We start from the raw sequence: 22,794 nt of genomic DNA on the forward strand, positions 1-22,794 counted from the left end.
TAACGGAAGTTGGGCACGTTTCCCCAACGCTTCACCCCGAGAAACGTTCACAGAAGGCGGCCGTCAGCTCACCGATAGTTCCGCCTCCTCCACCTCCTCCTCCGCCGCCGCCGCCGCCGCCGCCGCCGCCGCCGGGTGAATCCATCTGACAAACGGGGCAGCACTCGCCGTCGGGGATGTACATCTTCTCGCAGTTACTCAGCTCAACGCACTGGATCTCGTCGCAGAGGACCTGGCCGTTGTCACAGACGCAGATCCGGCATGGCTCCGGCTTCCAGATGTCCCTGTTGGTGTACGTCTGCCCGTCCGCCGTGCAGCCCGCGTCATCTCCTGCAGACACACACACACGGAGGGGACACTCTTTAATTCATCTAATATAGGGCCAATTAAATAAAGAGAACTATAAACTTGTATTTATCCAATGAACACCTGATTAAAAAAAAAAAAACACCTGTTCTTTATTATAAAAGTGTGACACATTTACCAAAACTGCCCTTTTGGGTCCATACTCAGGTTGTCAAACAATTACTGCAAATATAAGCTTATAAGGGGAAAAAAAAATCACATGTGGCTCAACTTTAAAGAGTAAAAAATTCAATCATCCGTCCTCTCTTTCCTGTTTTTCTGTTCTCTTCAGGCTCACAGGGAGGCTGAGGCCTATCCCAGCATGCACTGCAGAATAATTAAAGGTCACAGGGTCAACATATTCACCCTCATAGTCTTTCAGAGAGTCAACCGGATGAACTGCTAATCCTCCACAACTGCAGGAAATTCATTTATTCCCCCCTTGGTGCAGCTCCGAGTTACTTTCCTGTTTGATAATACTGCAGGGTGTTACGATTGCCAAAGAAATCACGATACATTTTTAATGCTAATAAAGCCCTTAAACCTGAGGTGTGTGAGGACTCAAACAGCTGCTCGTCCCCCCTCCAGGTAAGAGACTAATTAATTCAAACGATCTACAAGAGTCAAACTGACTTCGAATGCCTAAAAACTTTCTCTACGCTTTTCAGTGAAACAAGGTTTTCCACCATTGTCTGCACACACCGTGAGAGGGAAAAAAAAAAAGATCTGGAAAAGGTTTGTTGCAGCGATGTCTCCGGCTGTGAGACGTGACATCATTTCCTCCTGAGGCAGCGTCTCAGAAAACTTGACTCACGGTCAAAAGGGAAAACCTGCAGCCACCTGGGAGGCGACTTTTGACTCTGAGTTCTTCACAATTAACCTAACCACACAGCCATGTACACAAGTCTCCTCACAACAGCCGTGAAAATATTTAGAAACAGCTAAATTCATCTCCTCCAACATACATGGAGATGAAATAAGAGGTGAATGGAGATGTAGGTTGGTGTGTGTGGTGCCTGGCTTTAACATGAATCCTGTTTGTAACTGTGACTCTGTAAACCTGCGGCCCACCTCTGTCAGGTCTGCAGAGCCTTCACCTGTTCCTGATACAAACAGCAGGTGGCAGCTCTGTGCTTCAGACTGCAGGTAACTCAGGTTGGACACTGAAGATGCAGAGAGGAGCCTGACTACTGTATTATCCAGGAGAAGAAGGATGTAGGAGGATTATCACAACCTGAACACTCAGGATGGTTAAAATGTAAACTCAAAGAGCAGCATCAGTCAGGTAAAAGTGCAGGTGGACTCTCACTGAGTCCTCCTGCAGCAGGACGACATGTTTTAACACAGCTCCAGCCCTTATTTACATCTGTATTAAGACGTGCCTGGAAGGCGGCGGCTGTGAATAATACTTGGCAGTTGTTTACATTTCATTAGAGAGCCGAGTGAACAGAGCTGAGAGCGAGAGGACAGCTCAGAGTGACAGCCTACGTACCAACACACTGAATTTACTACATCAGTCAACTGGATGATAAGAAATGCAAACACATTATAAGATATTGGAGCAATGATCGGAATCAGAAACAGCTTTATTTGCCAAATGTACATATTTAAGTATGCTTATGCTACAATGATATCACCTACAGTGTAGCACGATGATCTATAAAAGTGTGACAGTGGAGTTAATCGATAAGAAACTATGTCAGCCTGAATATTTTAAATGTTATAATGAAGATGTTGTAACGCAACAAGCTTTACCAAAGCAGTAGAAACTGATTTAACACCACATTTTGTACAATTAACACCCAAGAATGTCCAACTATGGTGCCCATATTTGTTAACAGCCAAAAAAAGAAAACTGACTGTCTGAGAGCAAAGCAACTACTGAGTGCTTCAATAACTTCTTTTAAATGAAGAAAAAAACTTGACGGGATGACTTGTTGCTCTATTTAACACAGTGTAGGAAAACATCGTGTCTGCTGCTCGTGGAAAACCGAGAGAAAAAGGTGATTCCAAAAACAACCCGGACAGGAAGAATTCCTATTTTAGCCACCAGGACCATTTAAATACTGTTCACAGATCTAACATTCAGTGGTGAAGTGAAAGGCTACTGCAAGTGAATGTCTTGGTACGAGTTCAAAGTGAAGCTAACGTATAGAAAAACGACAGTCTGAGTGGTAGATTGCATTTAAACTTGCCTTAACAAGACGTAACTGGAACCTCTGAAACACCTCAAATTAAAGTCGACTCCGGTGCTGCACGGATGCAACATGTAATCAGATGCTCTTAAGCTCATTACATCTAATCTCATGAGCACGAGTGGCTGTGATTTGGGTAATAGCTCAGACGATGGTATGGAAGACAAACAGGAACCGAAAAATACAGAATCACATCATGATTTTTATGTATGCTGTGTTTCTTCACCCTTTAAATACTACTATTATTTTGCCTTTCCCTTCCAGTTTTGCTTATTGAGTTTTCTTTTCTTTCCAAATACACAAATATTAGAAATCTGTTAAAGATTTTGACTGAGCTCATGATGATGAAAATAAACAGCTGAGTTTCTGTTTAAAGTATTTTTTACACATCGTTTGACAACCTGTCTGTCTTCAAAACGTGTGAGCATTTTGAATTTTATTGATTACGGTATGGTTACTTGGCTCACATTAACAAACTGTTCATATCATCACACACTCGCACACAGAGAAGCTGTAAATGACTCTTTTGACAAACAACAGCAGTCACACTTGAACTTTTTAATCTCCCGACCAGCTGTGTTGGCCGACGACTGCAACTTTTATTCTGTGTATGTTTCGGGTGATCAACACTGAAATGAGAAAAGGTACAACTTTTCTCAGCCTGGCCGTCTTCTGTCAGCCACAAAGTACTTGAAAAAATTAAAAACACGGCATATTTCAGCTATGACTTTCTGCTTTTAACAGCCAGATGCTTCTCGCTGTCTGATTTCTTGGTCCTTCAAAATAAAAGCCAGCACTCGGTGGAACGACAGAGTGTACTTTTCTTCATTTGCAGAGATTTGTTTGGAATCACTGAAGCCATGAATCTTATTTTTGGAGAGCGGAGTCTGTTTTTTTTCTGTTTCACAAGAACGAGGTTAGGTGTTCCCTCAGATATGCTCGACTGGATTTGAGTTGCTTCAACATGCTGTCTGTTGTTTAGATCTCCTTCAGGTTATCTTCATGGTTACAGTCAAAACCTCAGTCCTTTTTTACCCCTGAGGCAAAAAAGAACGTCACGCTGCGGATGTCTGGCCGAGACACATAGCTGGAGAGAGATTTTTCCTGTTGGGTTTTGAGAGATTTCAAACACTGCATGTCAGGAGGGTTTGAAATTCACTGGGAGAGAAGTGTGGTTTAAAAAAAAAAAGACACCACAAGCCTTGAAGAGGAGGAGGAGGGGGACGTTCACTTTTTCCCCTCCTCTCAGCTAATTCATCGCAGCTTCCACACTTTTCCACAGACGCCATAAGTGTACGGTTTTATCGTGACAACGGTGAAAAGGCATGCTCCCCTTCAGATGGTGACTGCTTGATCTGGATTTTCCACTAGTCAGCTAAGGCGGGGGAAGGGGGGGGACGGTTTCCTCTCCTGGTTTTTAAAACATGGAGTCTGGAGCTCTCCGACATGACTCACGTGTCTGCTCGGTGCCTATCGTTCAGCAACAGTTCCACCAGACACCAGCCAGATAACAAAAGAAGTTGTGGAACGCATCCCGAAACCGCGAGAAATGGGAAAACTACTTATGCCTCGCCACAAAACGTGATGAAGCTGGCAAATGTGAGCAGAGGGGGAAAAAAAAAAATAGATGGTTTATGGATTTTCCCTGGCTAATGTGGAAATACTCATAACACGCTGTCTATGGGGAGAATCTGCTGCAGCCACAAGTGGAGGGGTTAGAAAAAATGACCTGATGGAAACAATGACTCACATTAAACTGGAATTCTCATTTCCTTTCAGAAGAAAAAAAAAAAGATGACTGTGTCCCAGCGCAGGCCTCCGACTGATGTCTGCAGAGAGGTAATGCCAAGGCTGGATAGCAACCGATTACATGTAACTAATATCTGATTACATTTGAAAAACTGTGTAATTGAATCATGGTTGCAGTGTTAACGATCACATGACTGGTCTTGATCACTGAAAACTTTTCTTGATTATAAATGTGCTGGATAATTGCATCACACATATTTCTACATCTCCACACATGTGTCATATCACTTTCACATATGAGCTGACTTTCATTTTGTGGTTTGGAGGGGAAGATGATGACATTATCAGCTGGGCAAGAAGGCTGCCAAGCCAGAGACCACTGTTCAAGACTTTGTTTCAATATTTGTAAGTGTCAAACCGGATGTTTTTGATGAGACACCGGGACGTTTTGCAGCCGTGATTGCAGCGACAAAACTGATAATTTATGACAAGACATCAGGACATTGACTGTCATAATTTTTTGTTTACAGCGATGAAAACTGCATATATATATATATATATATATATATATATATATATATATATATATATATATATATATATATATATATATATATATATATATATATATATATTTGACATTCCCAACCGTGTTTTCGTGGACATTGACAGCCATGTTTGTTTTTTTCCATTCCAGGTTTGTTTCCATTCCAGGTTTGTTGTAAAAATGTTTTCAAAGAGAAATCAGGACCTTTCGAGCTGTGACTGAGGCAACAAAATCCAGTGTTTTTAACAGGCCATTGAGACATTTCCATTTGTGACCGTGGTGACAAAATCTGATATTTATGAAGAGACGACAGGACATTTCCCGTTGTGTTTGCGCCCATAAACCAGGACCATTTTGGACAAGACATTGAGACATTTTCCACCCTGTTGTGGCGATAAATCCAGGTGTTCTTAACAAGACGTTGGAACATTTCCAGTCACGTTTGTGAAGCCAAGTATTATGTTTTCCGAACCCTGACCATGTGTTTTTTGTGCCTAAACTTAACCAGATTGCCAGCATGGTATTGTTAAGACAGAACATTTAAATGTGAACCAGAAGAAATAATAACTTTCAACATATCTGTGGTTTACAGAAACCTTCATCGCCAACATTTATTCTGGCAGGAAAAAATATTTACAGAACTCACAGAATTGTTGTGGCCCTTGTTTCAATGTTTGATTTTGAAGTAATCCAATAGTACTCAGATTAGATTACATCCTTTGTAATCCAGCGGATGATGTCACTAATTCAGTAACTGAGTAACTGACAACATTTGAAAGCAGTCTGACCCAACCCTGGGTGGTGGATGACAAGTTTACGAAACCATCGCTGACGTTGTGTTTCCATTCCTGTTCTGAACAAGTTCTCCACAGCACACGGAGTAACTGACACGGTTAACACCGCGAGGAGTACGGCCTGATTCCTCGTCCAGATGCAGATGAGTTACAGCTGCTGAAGGGTGGCTCGGCAGCAGCTGCGCTTTTCCTGCTCTGAATCCCTCGGCGTCGTGGCCAAACATAAATCTTCCCTCTGAAAAGGACCTTTAGCTCGACCTGCGACTGGTCCACTGAAGACGTCCGTAAAAGCAGCCGTTCCATAAACATCAGACGAGGCTTTTGCCCCCCAAAAAACTTAAAAGCACGAGCTGCAACGGGTCAAAAAGGTGTCAACACAGTGTTTTACTTCAGCCTGCAGTTACCACTCGGATCTTTACGCACTTTTAATTACTACCACAAAGATTTGAATGCACCACCCTGTCTGTTTAATATTCCGAAGCTCTGAGGATTCACTGTATTGTGTTGACAGAGCTTGAAATCTGTAATAACGCTCTAGTTCGAACATGCTCTTCACCATGGCTTTCGACAAACAAGGCTGAGTATCTCGAGGGGAGTGGGAGGGGAGGAAGCTCGGGCCAGGAAAGTTGAAATGAATAAGTAGCTTGCTGATTACATGTCTAGGCCTTTCCATCAGCAGGCCCTCGTCTCCGATGGGTCTTCCTTTAAAGAGGCAACCACAGTTACGAGATGTTCCTGTCCCAGGTTCAGCCCTGGGAGGATTGTAGTCCTCCTGAATTACACCTCCTCCACCTCCTTGTGTCTTCATCTATCTGGCGCACTGACTCCTTGCTTTCTGTTACTTCAGATTTGTTTCATTTCCATCTTATAACTGTGTTTTAGAGTTTATTGAAGCCTGGAGCTGCATTTTATTACAGAGCCTACAATATAACTTTCTCTGACTTAAATCAAGTTAGCTGTGAGAGGCAAAAACAACATTTAAAAGACTGGCTTTCTCATGAAATATGTGACAGCAGCGGTAACTTAAGAGAGATCCTTAATGCTCACAGTTGTACCAATCAGACAGGTTCTGTGTCTTCACACCATATGGAAAATGCAATCCGCAGCATGTGCGTGTGCTCATTACGATCTAAATATGTCGTGCGACAGATGGCGCGCTCTAAATGAATCATTTGCTGTGATTAGAGAATCAGAAAACACAAGCTGTTGGAACAGAAAAGCAAGCTGCTAAACTGTGAACGTTCGTCACTACAAACATCTGAGCCTGGGCTGTCTCTGGCTCTCGACATCAGTCAGGGTCAAGGTTCAGAACCGGGGCAGTCGTATCAAATGTGCTCATAATAAACTTCACGTGAAAACTGTGTACTGTGGAGAAGATAAGGTCCACACACAGATCTGGTTCTCTCTTTGTTTTATACTCAACATGCTATGTTTGATTAGGATCGAGTTACTCTGGGGACAAATACATTCTGTATTTTTGTTTTGTTTTCTCTGCTTTTCCACCTCAAACGTTGCAAACATGTAACTGCAGACAGCAGCAGTGTCGAGTCAATATACACTCTCCAGAACTTTATCATAACAGTCGCGGAACGTAAACATGTAATGTTTAAAAGGCCTCGTATTGTAGGAAGTGGGATTTCCTTTTGTTTTTTTGAAAATAAAGCAGGTTCTGGTGCAATTTAAGCACTATGAAACTATCACAAGACTCAATCCACACACAAAGAAACGTTGTGCCCTCAAACGAGCCATCAGGACTTCTGTAACGCTGTGATGTCACCCTCAGCCATGCCCTAGCAGAGCAATGGTATCAAAAACACCAGAAGTACTGATGCAGAAAAACATGGTGGATGGTGCATGCACAGGCCTGTAAGAACTGACCAATCAGAGCAGGAGAGGGGGCTTTAAAGTGACAGGCACTAAAGGGAGGAGTGTTGAGACAGAGGGTGAATAGAGGTGCTGCAGCAATGGACAGAGTGAGAAAATTGTTTTTGGAACATTAAAGCATGTAAAAATTCTCTAGTAGACACCAGAATATGGTGTGAACTTGAAAATGGGAGGTTTAAACTGCTTGATCCCTCTTTATGTTCTAGTTCTTAAATGTTGAACGTTGCTTAATGATCCGATGACTTTTGGCTTGTACGTCTCACTGAGAAATGACCTTATCTCCAACTAGACTAGACTTTTTTTAGATTCATACATGATACAATAGTCTGGCCTGTTCAAACCAACATAGTGTACAACTGTGGGAAGGAGATAAGCGTTTTGAGTACGTTGTTCTCTGAGTACAGTATAAAGCACCGACATGTTAAACTTTACCAGGTGGAGCTGTTTGATTTGAAATCAACTCTTACACAAAGTTCTGGTAAACTGTCAAACATGTGGTTTTCATAGCCTCTGAAGCGAGCTCCAGCACACATTGATCAAGCTAAACGGCACACGCTGACACACATTTTGCTAAATCTGAGCAACGCGCTGCATCTCCTGTCTGACCTTCACTTTTAAAGCGTCCGACAGACAAAAACGTAGCACAGTCATTTACATATCAAGCACATTAAACTAGCGTTTCAGTCAGTATAGACAGGCTGATCATCCGGCCCATAGAATCAAACACATACAACACTGTGACATTTCCTCTTGGTTCTACGTTTTCCATTTCTGTTATTAACATAAACCCCTCTGCATTCGGCTGCTCCGTGTAAAAGCATTTATGCAGCCCCGAGGAAAAAAAGGGTGACGTCAAACATTCCAGTTTATACCGGCACAGAGCGTTAACATATACAAGAGGTCAGAGCGCCCTGGTGTTTCACATCAACTGAGCACATAGCCAGATGTGGGAGAGTAAACTGCCGATTCTGAACACTGAGGAGCTCCGAGGAACGCTGTCTCCAGAACAAGACGCTCTCACTGCGGGGCCGAAACACCTTTGTGTTAAAGGACAACTGGAAGTGAAATATAACATCTGTGGATGTACAGAGAAGTTAAATGGCACAAGCATCCCTGTTGCTGTTTGTCTCAATACATCACCTGCAATCTCAGCTTCCTTAGCTAACATGTAACACAAGTGCTTTTGCACCACAGAAGTTTTAAGGTTGTTTTTAGAGGCATGTGAGTGGCAGTAACTGTGTGTTGGTCTGTGAGTGTCGGCGCAGGTTTGTGTATGTTGAGGTTATAATGCTTACGTTACGTAAAGCCAAAAAAACCCAGAATGTAGTCGTAATTCTTGTCGTCGGTCAGTGTGGTGCAAGACGTTAAAGGGTCAGTTTCACAAAACCACACGGAACTTTTTCTCTTACGTCTCGCTAGTGTAAATCATTTCAAACCAACTTCTTAGGTCTTAAGAAAATCTCTCACCACTCCATGAAAATGGTGGTGATTTAAAAAAAAAAAAAAAAGTTACTGGAGTTGGTCTTGATGATCCACAGACTTCACTACACTGTGGACTGTTTCCATTTGAGCTCCTCAGAGAGGCTCTCTGTGAATACTGTGACAGAGTGCTGCTCTGCAGATTATCTTCAGTAATGAGGACAACATTTTTGGATCGACTTTGTCTGGAGAAAAGCTGAAATGACATTTTCTTCTTTGCCATCTTTTTATCAGGCTCTGGGCAGAAATCTGGCAGACTGATGAGCACGAGAAACCTCAGCATGAATTCTGAAGTGATAGATTGATTAGCGAGGTGAATGAGCACACGGTCTGCAGCTCACATCAGTGACGAAACACATCTGTTGGACTTTTCAAGTGCAGATGAGGTGTTGGTAGAAACAGTCTGTGCCGTTCTGTTTTCTTCTCTCCCATTTTTTCCCCTATGAATATGCACACAGCATCATAATCACAGGTGGTTGCATTAACATAACAACCGTTTCAACTGTTTCCCCTGAGCAGCTCTCTGCAAACTGAGTTCCTAAATCAATACAGCAGACAAACTCGTGCACGAGTTGGCAGCTCAACCGACAGAAACAGCAACATGGATTGAATGCAGCGTTTGGTCACAACTTAAATGAACATACAGTATTTCTAATTCTAAATATGGGAAACTTTAAGAAACAGAGGATGTAACACACATGTTCAGCCATTGTCATTCCTCAAGCAGAGGACGGTCTCGGGCTGTTTTACGAGGTGTCCTGTATCAGTATTGAGGAGCGACCCTAAAGGCAGGAGAGACTTATTGCCTCCACATTTTGTCCGACCTCGCTGCGACAGCAGTTTCAACATGCTGCATCCTCTCCTCCAAACCAAATGGCTGCCGCGGGCTCCTTCTTTTTTTAAATCCCACTTTTTTTTCTCTCGCATTAGCCGGTGTTTTCTCATATCCCCGTCGAGCTCTCCAATCTCCCTCTTTTTCTTCCTCCTTATCCCTATCAAAGCTCACTGACTCGGCTTGGACTCGTTTCCCCCTTTGTTTCTGCCCTGTTGTTCTTTTCTTTTCCTACTGTACACATTTCTGTCTCTGTTTGGTTATTCTACAGGCTCAGAGGAATGACGCTGCAGCGTCACGTGTGCGTCCCCTGAGGCGAAGGATGTTTTTGATAAATATTTACATTTTCATCTGGACCGCAGAGTGCGAGGCCACAAGCTCGACATTATTTATAGTGACATTAAGATTGTGAGTAAGAGCTTGTTTTTTTTCCCTTGAAACAAAGTTAAAGTTCTGACACGACTACAGAAAGAGCAATAATGGAACCAGCTCCCCTGAAACAAACTCAAAGAAACCTAAATCATCTGTCAAGGTATGCACACAACTCCTAATGTGACATTTATGCATCTTTATTAAAGTTTCCCCTTAACTGATAAAAGTTTAAAGGAGAGCTCACCCAAAAATGAAAATTCACTCATTATATGATAATTACCCTCATATTGATGGAAAATCAAGTGAAGTTGCCTTGTTGTTAAAACATTTCTTGAGCTTCACAGTGAAACAGAGTTGATGCATTCACCTGAACAGCTGAAATAAATGGGGACTTGTTTTAAAATGTCAAAAAAGACTCGTGAACATAAAACATGAAATGGCTCTACACATCTCAACTAGCAAAATCCAAGTTTCCAGAAGCTACAAGACCCCAAAGTGAAGTGAAAAGATGTCATTAATAAACTTTTTAAAGCTGAAATCTTCACTGTAGATAAGCCAAAAGCATTAGCTTAGCTTAGCAGCCCCAAAGCAACTCTTGGAGGCTGTCACTGAAGTCTTTTCAACTCAATTCGACACACTTTTGAGAAGCTATATGGAGACATTTCAGGTTTTTTTCGTTTATGATTTTACATTACAACAGGTCCCTGTCTACTTCAGTTGTCTCGCTACTGCTGAACGGCTGAAATGAAATTTTCGGGTGCACTGTGTCCCTTACATTTCATCATTAATTTAGGAATGCGGTCATAAATGTTTCAATGGGTGCGTATTCCACAAATGTCATCCATAACTTTAATAACTTTAAGGCATAAATAGAAATAGTTTGGGAAGTTTTTGCCCCATCGAAGGTTTTTCAAATGAAGATCCTCGTTTGAACGTTACGTGACATGACTGTATTTACAGAGATGCAATTTCACAAATGTGTTACAGTCCTGAAAACTCAAACACAAAGTCAATGTTATGGAGAGGCTTTTGGAAGCTGAGAGCGAATCTGCAAAGAAAACAGCGTCTGAGCAGACGGTTTAGTCCAAAACTCCTCAAAACATCGTGAGAGACGCTTGATCTGGCGTCAGTCCAGTATCATCTCTGAAATGGAAACCATGACTTAATTCCAGGTGAACTAAATCAACCATTTTGTCAAGGCAATTCCCTGGAGACATATATTATTACACTGGAACAGCTAAAGACTGTAGCGCTGAACTGAAAACATGGAGGGATAACAACAGTTTGGGCCGTTTCCAGTGATTTCCTCTTCACAGGTAGAAACCAGCTGTGACTGTGAGACTCATCCTGATTTGAGGATAAACAGTGCAGTGGCTCTGCTGGCCGGTGTCCAGTGCGAGCTGTGGTTAACAGAGGGGGTCGACACCGGGAAGGGCCCCTCGCTGTGGTGACATCACTTACACTGCAGCCTCGGGGGGAATACAGAATTTATCACTTTCTCTTTATTACTCAGTGGGGCCCTTGAAGTTTAAAGCAGCCTGAAGACGGACAGAGACGGTGAGGTCAGAGGGTCACGGCTGGAGAAAGAGCATCTCTGCTAAAATAGTTTTGCCCACCAGTGAAGTTAAATCCAACATGAAGCTCTAAAACTCTCCAGAACGCTACAGTAAGCAACTCTGCACACCAGAAAGAAGCAGAAGAAGACAGAAGAAAGCACATTTTTGTACTTAAAGGTTGAGTGTGTCGGATTAAGTGACATCTAGCTGTGAGGCTGCAGATTACAACCAACTAAATAGACCTCATTTTGTTCTCGGCTACTGTACATGCATTTATTGGTTTACTGATCTTTGAGTTTTGTTCATCTGTGCAGTCACGCTGATTGAACTGTGCTGTTACTGATAACAAATTCCCACCAGCAGCTGTGGGGTCACTGAACTGAGCTGTGGACTAAAGCTGTGTCAGCTGGTGTTATAGTACAGTAATGACTGTGGTGAATGAATTGTATCATATACAGAGACAACAATGTCAAGAAACTACAAATAAAACATCATCATGTTAATTAAAGATAACTTTTGTTGTGAATTTGCCCCATACAAATAAAAATGACTGGACGAAAAAGAACGGGCTTTTCCTTTATCTGTATAAAACCAAGCTGCTAAGCTAACAGCGTCTGAAGCGAGTGCACAAGCCTGACTGTGTTGAGGGTGTAAATAAGGTCTTCCAGAGACTTCCAGGATGACACCAGACTAGTTTTTCTTTCCTTCACATTTTGAAATGTCCCCGTTGACCTCAGTCATTTAAATGAAGGCTGCTATGTTTATTATGGCCGACGAAACTTCACCCAAATTTCCATCAGCATGAGGAGAGAGCAGCTAATGACTGCGTTTTCATCTTTTGGGTGAACTGTTCCTTTAACATAAATCTCTCAGTTTAGCTTAAAGTTCTATATACTGCAATACAGTTTCAATTCGTCACTTTAATGTTTCTTGTAAGTTGAATTGAGGATCCAGATGTGCTGGGATGCAGCTGCATGCGATGTAGGCGTGCCTGCACAGTATGTCTTCCTCAAAGCAAGAATGATTTATGTATTAATTCTTTTTTTGTATTTTAATAGTCTGTCACATTTGTGTGCCACTTTTGAAATAACAATTCAAGTGCTAAAGTTCCATATCACTTAATCATTTCCATATTTTAAGCAGAAAACTAAATCCAAGTTTAAATGTTGTTGTACAGAAGTAAATGTTCTCTCTCTCTCTCTCTCACAGAGCGATCTGTTCTTTGTGTCTAATGAGAGACGTATGAGGGCAATACTCCTGCCCATGCCCTTGTGACATTATGGCAAAACACCAAACTGCATTGACCAATGAAACTCTTATTTTATTGGCATCCTGAGAGCAGCTCTCGCGTTTTCATCGGTGCCAAGCGGAGGATTGTTTCTTGGCAGATGCGCTGCAGTTTGTTTGCTCAAACTCCTCCCTTCCATCAGCAGCAGTCGCATACTTCACCCGACATGTCATCAACAGCTGTGCGAGCCCTAGAAGCGTCTTCCCAACCCTTCCTCTCCAACCAGAGAGAAGGGCCGTAGCTGTGTTCAATTCTCAAGAGCTAACCAATCGCCAGCTGACCTAATTTCGATAGTAAGAGGAATAAAAAAGACCTTTGTTAAAGTGTTTCAACAGATATTCACAATGTACGTTTACGTTACATTTGTCTGAAACATTTCCTAAATTAAGTTCACAATGATCTTTGATCTCACGTTTGTGTCATTAATAACAACAGCCAGAGCCAAAGCACGTGTTCCTCCAGAGGAAATTCCAGTTTGATATGACTTCCTGTGCTGGAGTTGGACCAGTTTGATGCGATGTACGGTGTATTCACGAGTATTTGCCTTGATGACATGTACTAAACAATCCTCCGGGCTTCCCTCTGTCGTATTCTCTTGTTGTCATTATAGATTCCAGCTCTTATCCTCTTACCCTTCCTCCTCTCCTCTCCGTCCTTCTCCTCCCTCTGCTCTTCCTCAGCTCCGTTCAATCCTCCCTCCCTCTTAAAAGATATAAAATGATGCAAAAAAGAAAGTCTCCTCCTCTCGGGTCTGTTGCAATTTCTGAAGCTCATCACCTCTTAAATACCAGGCCACATCAGCGAAAAAGACTTAGAAGTTAAAGAAAGCATGAGATTAAAAAGAAAATCAAGAGGCCGAAGCCTGTACTTGGAGCTCAGGTAAATAAAGATTGATGCGATGCACAACACATAGTTGTAGCTGGAGAAGTGAAGCTCGAGCCAGAATGTCAACACGCACCGCAGCAATTACAAGGTTATATTCTGCAGGATACTGTGTCTGTAGGAAAAAAATCATGTGGCTTTGCTTTAATTCTGAAGTATATATACAGAAACACAAAGCGCAAGTGTCTGATGTCGTCCATATGGAAATCATTTTAAAGTTTGCTGGAGTTTGGCTTTTTACGTTTTTCTGACTTTTTCCACAATGTACTCTAAACAACTAGGAGCGAAGTCTGTGAAGCCGATGATCTGATTTTCAATGTTAGCGTTTCTACTTTTCTCAAACTCCTGTCTCCCTGCAGCAGCAGCAGCAGCATCTTCACCCATATTGCTGAACTCATCGAGGTTAAATGGTAGCCATGAGTCACCGGCTGCGAGCAGACATTTCCACATCTCGCCGGTCTGGCTCCGTGTGAGGAGTGTTTGTTCGGGAACACTGACCGGTCGTCGCAGCCAGCGGGCAAAGGGCAGCACAGACTTCACATTGTGTGAAAAGAATGAACCCTTCTCTCGACTGAATGACTGACTGGACATGATTTGGAGTCAGTGGCTATTTTGATGCAACAGACCATGATCATGATGATCCCATGGAAAATAAACAAAAAAATAACCCTCCTCCAGTCGTACGGCTGCGCTTCACAGATCTGATGATGTTCCCTGTTAATAGTCGATGACGTCTCAAGAATCATACTCTCTGCTGAGATCTGGCAGCGTCGCACAGAAAAAGACTCCAAACCTAATATTTTCCTCTCCCTAACGTGAGGCCCGGCTGCAGACTCACTGTACATCCATTACAATGATTCATTTTGCAGGGATCCTCTCTGTTTTCACACTGTACTCATTGATCTGGTATAGAAATATGGAGCACAGAAAAGCGTCCAACAAGTCTCGACAGTGAACAGGAATTCCACGATACGTGCGTCCAACTCAGTCAAGACATCCATCACACACGACTAACACGGCTGAAGCTGCACAGTTCAAAGCTTTTTCACACTTCATTCATAACACTGACATTTGAATTTCCAACCTTTTATTGGCACGTCTGCACTCTGTTTAAAGACGATGCTCCTGCACAGTTGCAGGTTAAGACGATGCTACACTAAAAATATTGAGCTATTTGAGGAATTAGATTTCAGAGATGACTGCAAAGGGATTGTTTCAGACGTATCCAAACATGTCCGATGACTACAAAGCATCATGAAGTCCACAAGTGACAAAATCTCCTTTTATTCATGTTATGTTTGGTCACGTTCCCCAACTTCCTTCCTCACTCTCTAATTCCTGGAAGTTTTAGTGTCAGGCGACTAAATTTACAGGTTTGAAACATTGTTGGATACATTAACGATAATGTGCACAAGTTAAAAAAAACATATATAACAAAGGGTTAGTCGTGTTTTAGACACTTTAAGGAAGAAATGTCTCATTTTACATCTTTGGTGCAACCGGACAAGAAAGAGTGAGAGGAACCATTGTTTTGCTTGGTGCTTGTTTCTGAGTTAAACCTGGATAAAGCCTGTCTGAGCCTGCTGCAACACCTTCATCTGTAGCTCACAAACTGCACAGCGGCTCACCTTGCAACTAGAAACTCATCATCTGTAAGTCGTAGTACACTGAATATCTTTTTGACACAAAACATTTGAGGACGTCATCGTCAACTTTGGGACACCCTGATCGACACTTTTCCCCATTTTATAGACCAAACTAACTGATTAATCACCCTGGCAGTTAAAATAACCGTTAGCTGCAGCTGTATTTCTAAGACAACCATCCATTTATGCCTTTAACAGGCTGCAGCGACATCATCTCCACAGTTTCAGCACCGCAGTGAGAGAAGACCACCTGGTCAAAAGCAACCTCGAGGCGTTTCACCGCACTTATATGGGGCATTTCACCGTCGAGTCAATCAGCTGTCCAACAAGTTGTTAAAGGCCTAAACATAACTCAGGCCACATTGCTAACCCTTGTCACCCACCAACACCCGTGCAGCTCCACTTGTCCACCCTCTGCAGCTGTAATATACACAAGCTAGCTACAACTTAGAATTTAGGTTGGACCACAACCTGCAATTATGGCTGACAGTCGCCATTTTGTGGCGTTTAAACAAGTAAGCGTAACGCCTGAGAATCTGTCAGACAATATCGTCACATTTTTTATGACTTCATGACATTTTAAAACACGGGTGATACTTTGAATGCCATGAAATTCAAATCAATTTATGCTTCTTTTACATCTTAAGGAGTTTCTGGGGCTAAACTCTGACTCATTTCCTGTTATCACAATCAGTTCTCCCATCTATGCTCAATTATAAAATTCACTAATCTTGAATCTGTTTTCACTGAGTCGTTACCTGGCCCTGAAGCACTTCGGCACAGAGAGCGAAAGGTTCCCAGATGGGAAATAACATCTGATGAAATTGGAAGATTTAAAGCTACTACAGCAGCCTTTGAAACATGTTCGGAGGGGGGGAGCGCTATATTACACTGAAACCTGCCAACCTACAGAGGATAAGCTCCAAAGGGCAAAAGTCCTTCTGATCTGCAGAAACTACAACCAGCTGTATCAACACTCAGTGTACAGGCAGGCTGAGCTGTGCACCACCAACGGCTGGCTCTCTCAGAGACATTAACACGGCGGCTGTGTTTGTTTCCCTGGCATCAGGGCATGGAAGATATTAGTTTTTAATCCCTGAGAAAGGTGATGTCTGAATTGGATGCAAATAACCATCATCCATCATTAAACTAACAAAACCTTTATGAATAATTAAAGACATGCTGCACCAATTTATTTACTGAACTTCCATGAAGTTGGGGAACCAACAAAACCTTTAGGCATCTAATAAAAAAATACATCTGGGACGAACACATCTCTTCCCCAGGACAAAAGCAATTTTCGTAGCCTACGTCTGTATAACTATTGCCGAGCAAACTGGACTCAGCGCAGACAGTAGAGCATCTCGTCTCAGGCTGTCACTAGTTATAAATAAGTGGCTGGCTAGTCAGCACAAGACAAAAAATATGACGTTTTAAATTTAAGAGGGACGCAGTAAACTCCATCTATTGAGGACAGGTGCTAAACTTGGCGCAAGTTAGCTGTTAGCAGCCTCTGGAAAGCACTGAGTCCTGCGGTGCGTTTGGCTAACAATCTACAATTTCAATTGGAACGCCCCCCGGAATTGGATTACTGCCTTGCAAAAGTAAAACGCACTTCACCAAACCCCAACTTAAAATGCTAAATGGCTGCATGTCTTTAAAGCTGTAGAATATATTTAGCTGTTAGCAAACAGGCTAACAGGTAAACACACAGCAGGACTGAGAGTTTCAGTGAGTGGCACTGTAATGTGACAACACAACATATATACAGTTTTGTTTTTCAGGATGGCTATCGGACAAAATCTGGAGTCCTGGTCCTCACTGTGGCTCAAACTACGAAAATGCTGCATCCTACATTTCCCACAATGCAACAAGATAGTATTAATAGTTGTAGTTTGAAGTTGGGAATGACTCCACACCCGAAACTTTTCAAGTGCAACAAACCAGTATACTAGTTCTAGGTAGGTTAGCCATTGTTAGCACTAACCTAACATTTGCTAATAATACAAATTGGGACAGATAGAAGAATTTCATCTAATTTATTATTTATTACATAATAAATAAATAAGACAGTGAAGCAATGAAACAGTACATTCTACATTCTACTTAGCTTGTCTACAGTTGTGGGAGCCACAACTGTAGACAAACTAAGCAGCCATCTTGGATTTTGAAGTTGGGGTCGATGAGGTGCGTCTGACTTTTACGGGGGGCGTTCCAATTAAAAGTTTCTACTGGGGGCATACCATTTCTTGCAACCCTCCCTGCCTCAATTCTTTTCACACAAACCTTTCACAAATAATTTGTTATTTTCTGCAAAGCTCCCCACGGGCACCACATACACATTATCCATCTGTTTTCAGTCTTCTGAGGTTTTTTAAATGTTTTTTTTCCAGTTAAAGTTGTTTTTTGGGGGCTGTACTGAAACTGACAGATTTTTGGAGCCCCATCAGGCAAATGTGTGATGTATGATATTGGCCAATAAAAATATAATTGATCATATGTGATAAAACAGCCGTGCCACTTAAAGTGTTCTCCTGAGTTGGTGAGTAAAACTAAGCAGCATTTTTTGTCACGTTCTTAATTAGAATGAAATTACAGCGCTCGGTGGAAACCCAGCCCGTTCTGTGTTTACGTTCGGTCCTGTCATCCTCCCACATGGACAAGCTGAGAGGATCACAGGGCACGCCGGTGACTAACTGCCAATCAAGGACCCGGAGACCTGTCAGAGGGGGAAGCCCTAATTGCACGGCTCCAGAACAAATAGTTACTTTAACTTGAACCTGTGGAGGTGTTCGGTTTAGAGATACGGAAGAAATGACATCCCCCTCAAACTGTGCAGCTGGGAAGAGTCACCCCCCAAACAAATCTGACACTTTCACATCAGCCATTTAACGTCCTCCTCTTCTAACTATCTCTCAGGCTGTAAGACTTTCTCGTTTTTGTTATATATATATATATATATATTCCAAATTCAGCCAGAGCAACTATTTTAACATCTGGAAGTCATCACCCCCCCTCCAACCTCAACCCCAACCCCAAGCCTCCATTTGCTGACTGCAATAATTTGGTTTATATGCAGTTCCCATGGAGAAGTCCTCGCAGGCACAAGGCTGCATTAAAAATCTATCGGCTCCGTCGCCTGTGCCACCAAGAAACACCCACAGAATTCACATCCAGACGCTGCACATCAGGTGACTAATCAAACCTTGTCCTCCACCAAAAAAAAAAGAGTGTAACTGAAGACAATGTACAATCTGGTGAGGGCCGACCCCCTTTAACTGTGGAAGAAAAGAGGCGTGTAATCGAGTCATAGCTCAAAAATGCAGCATGTGTTTCTAATCAAAGCCGTCTGTGGACCTGGTTGAATTCACATGTTTGGACGTTTGGTACGGAGCAGCCCCATTTGTTGCGATTGTCAGTGATGTGGCAACAACAACTGGAACCAATTTGGGAGACAGAGTGACCTCATGTAGATTTTGTTGATTTGGAATAAGATTTTTGCTCTCGGCTCGTGTGTTTTCTCTCACAGAGGGAAAAACAATTTTGAGGCGACTCTTGGCTGCGACGAGCGTCGAAACAATCTGGTGATGATGAGACAAATCCACCAAATCCACTGGTTTCACACAGTCTGAGTGGCTCGTCTCTTTGATGTGAGGCGCTAAGTGGCATCTTTGAAGATGTTTTACAGCTATGTCAGCGTCTGGGAGGAGTAATGTTCAAACTCACACACACACACACACACACACACAGGCAGAAGCATGACTCCATCTCAGGCTGAACCTTTGGGCACAGACTTCTGCTTTTTGTTATTGGAGCCGGTGATCTATTGCTCTTTTTTTCCTCTTTCCATGTTCACATCCCCGAACGTTCCTCCAAATATTATTCAAACGCTTCTGCCTCTTCCAACACAGGTTGTACTGTAGGTCTGGAACCAAGGTCGCGCTTTATTTTTCATCCTGATAATCTACGCCGGCGTCACAATTTCCAATTGCGGATCTTAAACGTTTGCTTCTTGATCTCATTTGCCAACTTATGGTCCCTCGCAAAACGAACTTTCTGCACATGTGCAGCCATATAACTTTCATCTGTATGGACTTAAAAAAAAAGGTCAACATTTGTTTTAAACATGTTTTCAGTCTTCAAAGAAGCATTTGTGAATCTGGTTTCTTGGAAATTGTTCCCTCTGTGTCCTCAACAGGCTTTTTGTTGCCTTATTTTTTGTTTTTCAGAAAAAAAGACTTTAAAAAATTGTGTTGCTGAGAGATCGAGTCTGCTTGCAATTATGTCGTTTCATCAACAGTCAACCACACTCAATGTGAAGTTGCAATTTTCCATATAAAAGTCCCAATTAAATGGAGTAACACTGGTAATTGTAGCCACGATCGCCTGTTATATCCAGTGTTACTCAATGTTTTATACACTCTGTGCTTGTGTTTGACATGATCTATGTGAGCGTCCTGCTCTCACAGTTAGTTAGCACCTTTCATGTTCAACCTAAACATACTAGCTGAAGGAGTCGTATGATGGTTTTTTTTTTCAATTTCAGTGTTTTATTTAAGTTCCTGTGCAGGTAAAAGATCTTGAAAATGTAAGGCACTCAAGGGGCGCTCCTCTCTCCCACAGAAAACACTGCTCCTCAAACGCCTCATCAGTAGTCCCACCTTTTAAATCTGTGACTCAGACATCTGCTAAATGTATGCCTGGCAGCTAGTTTTTCACATAAGAATTAATTTAGCACCGCTGCTCTGTTGTTTGTAAGCAACACTGGCTCAGGCGTGTGTGAGCTGACCAATCAGAGGAGACTGGGTATTTGGGGGGGGGGGCCCTTAAAGGGACAGGAGTTAAAAAAAAAAACTGATGTGTTTTATTGAGCATGTAAACCTCTACTAGTATAAAATGTCTCCTTTAAATGAAGTTGCAGTGTAAAATGCCGCCACATCTGGATCTTAAAAGCCTTTCCGTGCCATGCTGCTGTACGTGGTCATCTTGTGGATCAGGCCTCAAAACCCCCCTCCCACACACGCATGAGTACATTGTCTCAAAGCGCTGCTGAACCACATTTTCCCTGACTCTACACAAACCATGAACTTTCCACTGTTATTCTATTTGGTCGAAATGCAATCGCCCTCGCCCACCGCTGGTCCATGGAAAGAAGCCTGCGAGATCCCTGTGCTGATTCACACGAGCAGATATGGACAAAAATGGAGACACTGATTAAAACGGAGCCTCTCAGAGCTCTTAAACTACATACTTTACAGAAAAAAAACTCTTTTTCCTGCTCATGTCAGAACAGCAGAGAGCTACAGAGCTCAGTAAATCTTCTTTTCCAGCTAGGTATCCTTTCAAAATCTTGATCAGTTTATATATAAATATGTGAAAATGAATTTAAATGCAGTGTTGTAGCTTTAGATGTTAGGAACAGTATGGGACGTGTTTCTGGGCCCTATGCTTCATCCACCACCAGGTGGCGCTCTATCTGGTGCACACTGTCACACAACTGTCTCTGCTTTATGTGAAACTGAACTTTTAAGAGCAAAGCCGACTCTTTTCAGATAATGACATCATGGCGGAAAAGCTCAAATTATCCAGAGGGAGCGACGGCTTTAACAGAAACAAACAACACACGTCTGTGCTGCTTTTTCACAGTCCACACTTCATCAGGGGCCCACCGAATGAGCTTTCCAGGGCTCAGTGTGGCCCCGTGACATCATGTGTAGAAACAACACGGTCCCTGTGACGACACGAGACATCAAACACTGCCGCTGGGAGAGAAAAAAAAGGAAAGGAAGTAAAACAAGAACACTCAGGTGTTCCAGCTCTCGGCATTTGCCAGCTGAAGACATCAGTTCACCGAGTGACTCAGAGACTCCAGCAGCATCTCTGCTTCTCATGTCTCCTCACATCTGCTCCGCATTAAACATGCAGCCCTGTGTTGCCTCAGAGGCGCGCGAGCCCCGCTGCTGAAATTCTTTTTGCAGATGTACGAATGTTGCTCCGAAGGGGGAAGAAGAAAAAAAAAAAAAAAGGTTTGTGGTAACACTTAATGAATGCTCCAAATGTGGCAGAGCCGTGCAGGGGTAATGCTAAAACCGCAAAGGTGCTCATTTCCCCCCGCTGCACATTTTCAGTGCCTGAGGGTGACATCACTTAGAATCACTGACAGATGTCCGCAGTCCGCTGTTTCCTGACGTGCACGGCTTGTTTGCCAATTGCAGATAATCCACGCTAGTTACACTCATCCCCTTTTAAAATCTGCTCAGAGCAGCACGGAGTCTCTAATAACCACCTTCCAAAAACACAGATCTAACTAACATGTTCCCTGCTGTTACAGCATTTTCAGCTGCTGTCCAGTGGAAAACAGCGATTTGTAAATAGAAATATAGCAAATGAAGATCCCATGTACGAGTAGAACAATCCAGGAAATTAATAGCTGACATCTAAATATCTTAATCAGGAGTTTTATCTGTTTAATCCACATGCAAAACAAGCAAGTTGTGCATCTGAACCAGCTGCTTCTACATGCCAAAACTAAATAAAGAGTCCAAGCAAATGTCCAGGCAACTATCGGCCATTAGTTGTTCAAATAAACAGCAGAGGGGTTTCACTTACCGCTGGTCCCGTCTTGACATGACACAATCAAAACCTGAGCCACGGAGACCACCAGAAAAAGGAAAGTCCTTAAATGCACAAAGCTCATCATGTCTATAAGAAAGACATGAGCCTTTCCCTGTGCAGGAGAAAAAAGGAAGGAAAAAAAAAAAGAAGTGCTCAGGTTATCACTGCACCACCATGAATTCAAGAGTTCCCCTCCTTGTAAGCAGCACGCAGACCCAGCCCAGACTGCGTGAGTGCTTTTTTGTGTAGTTACAGCTTTAAATGAGAAGAATGCTGGCGAGCCTAATTTTCCTCCCCCTTTTGTCAGCCCTCTCCCAAAACCATCCTCTCACAGGCTTTTGTGGCTGTGGGAGAACTACACCCATGTTCACAAGTTCTCATACTTTCCAGTGATCCTGTTGTCTGTCCCGTCTGTCTGTCGCTCTTACAAACTAATCATCTTAACTTTTTTTTTCAGCTGGAGGACGTCAGGGAACAGATAAGGAAGAGCTTGTTTTGAAGGTGTCACTGATTTTTTATTTTTTTTTGTTGCTGTTGTTGTCTCTCCCTCAGAAAGTGGGTTGCTGAGCTAGGATCATAAAAAGTGTGGTTTTATTGCTGTCTCTGGGGC

General features: G+C 42.6%; 1 protein-coding gene and 1 long non-coding RNA gene across 3 annotated transcripts; one reads left to right on the top strand and one right to left on the bottom strand.

Moving 5' to 3' along the window:
• LOC119025811 (collagen alpha-2(V) chain-like) lies at positions 1 to 22,422 on the bottom strand. The gene is made up of 2 exons (XM_037109758.1): positions 22,179 to 22,422; positions 1 to 330 (listed from the first exon to the last, which is right to left on the bottom strand). Exons 1-2 carry the CDS (start codon positions 22,267 to 22,269, stop codon positions 32 to 34), a joined length of 390 nt encoding a protein of 129 aa, XP_036965653.1. The 5' UTR covers positions 22,270 to 22,422; the 3' UTR covers positions 1 to 31.
• On the top strand, positions 154 to 2,862 carry LOC119025812. Of its 2 annotated transcripts, XR_005076923.1 has the most exons (5): positions 154 to 292; positions 638 to 933; positions 1,014 to 1,328; positions 1,426 to 1,630; positions 1,780 to 2,862. It is a non-coding gene; the product is annotated as an uncharacterized LOC119025812 (long non-coding RNA). The 2 variants fall into 2 exon arrangements; XR_005076922.1 differs by having other exon boundaries at positions 1,426 to 2,862.
• Positions 22,423 to 22,794: the final 372 nt, after the last annotated feature.

This window comes from Acanthopagrus latus, chromosome 9 (assembly GCF_904848185.1).
Source record: "Acanthopagrus latus isolate v.2019 chromosome 9, fAcaLat1.1, whole genome shotgun sequence".
NCBI lineage: Eukaryota > Metazoa > Chordata > Actinopteri > Spariformes > Sparidae > Acanthopagrus > Acanthopagrus latus.

Coding starts and splice junctions, on each gene's coding strand:
- LOC119025811 (XM_037109758.1), bottom strand. CDS start 22,269: ATGATGAGCTTTGTGCATTTAAGGACTTTCCTTTTTCTGGTGGTCTCC. Junction 331..22,178: donor ATGTCAAGACGGGACCAGCG/GTAAGTGAAACC, acceptor GTGTGTCTGCAG/GAGATGACGCGGGCTGCACG.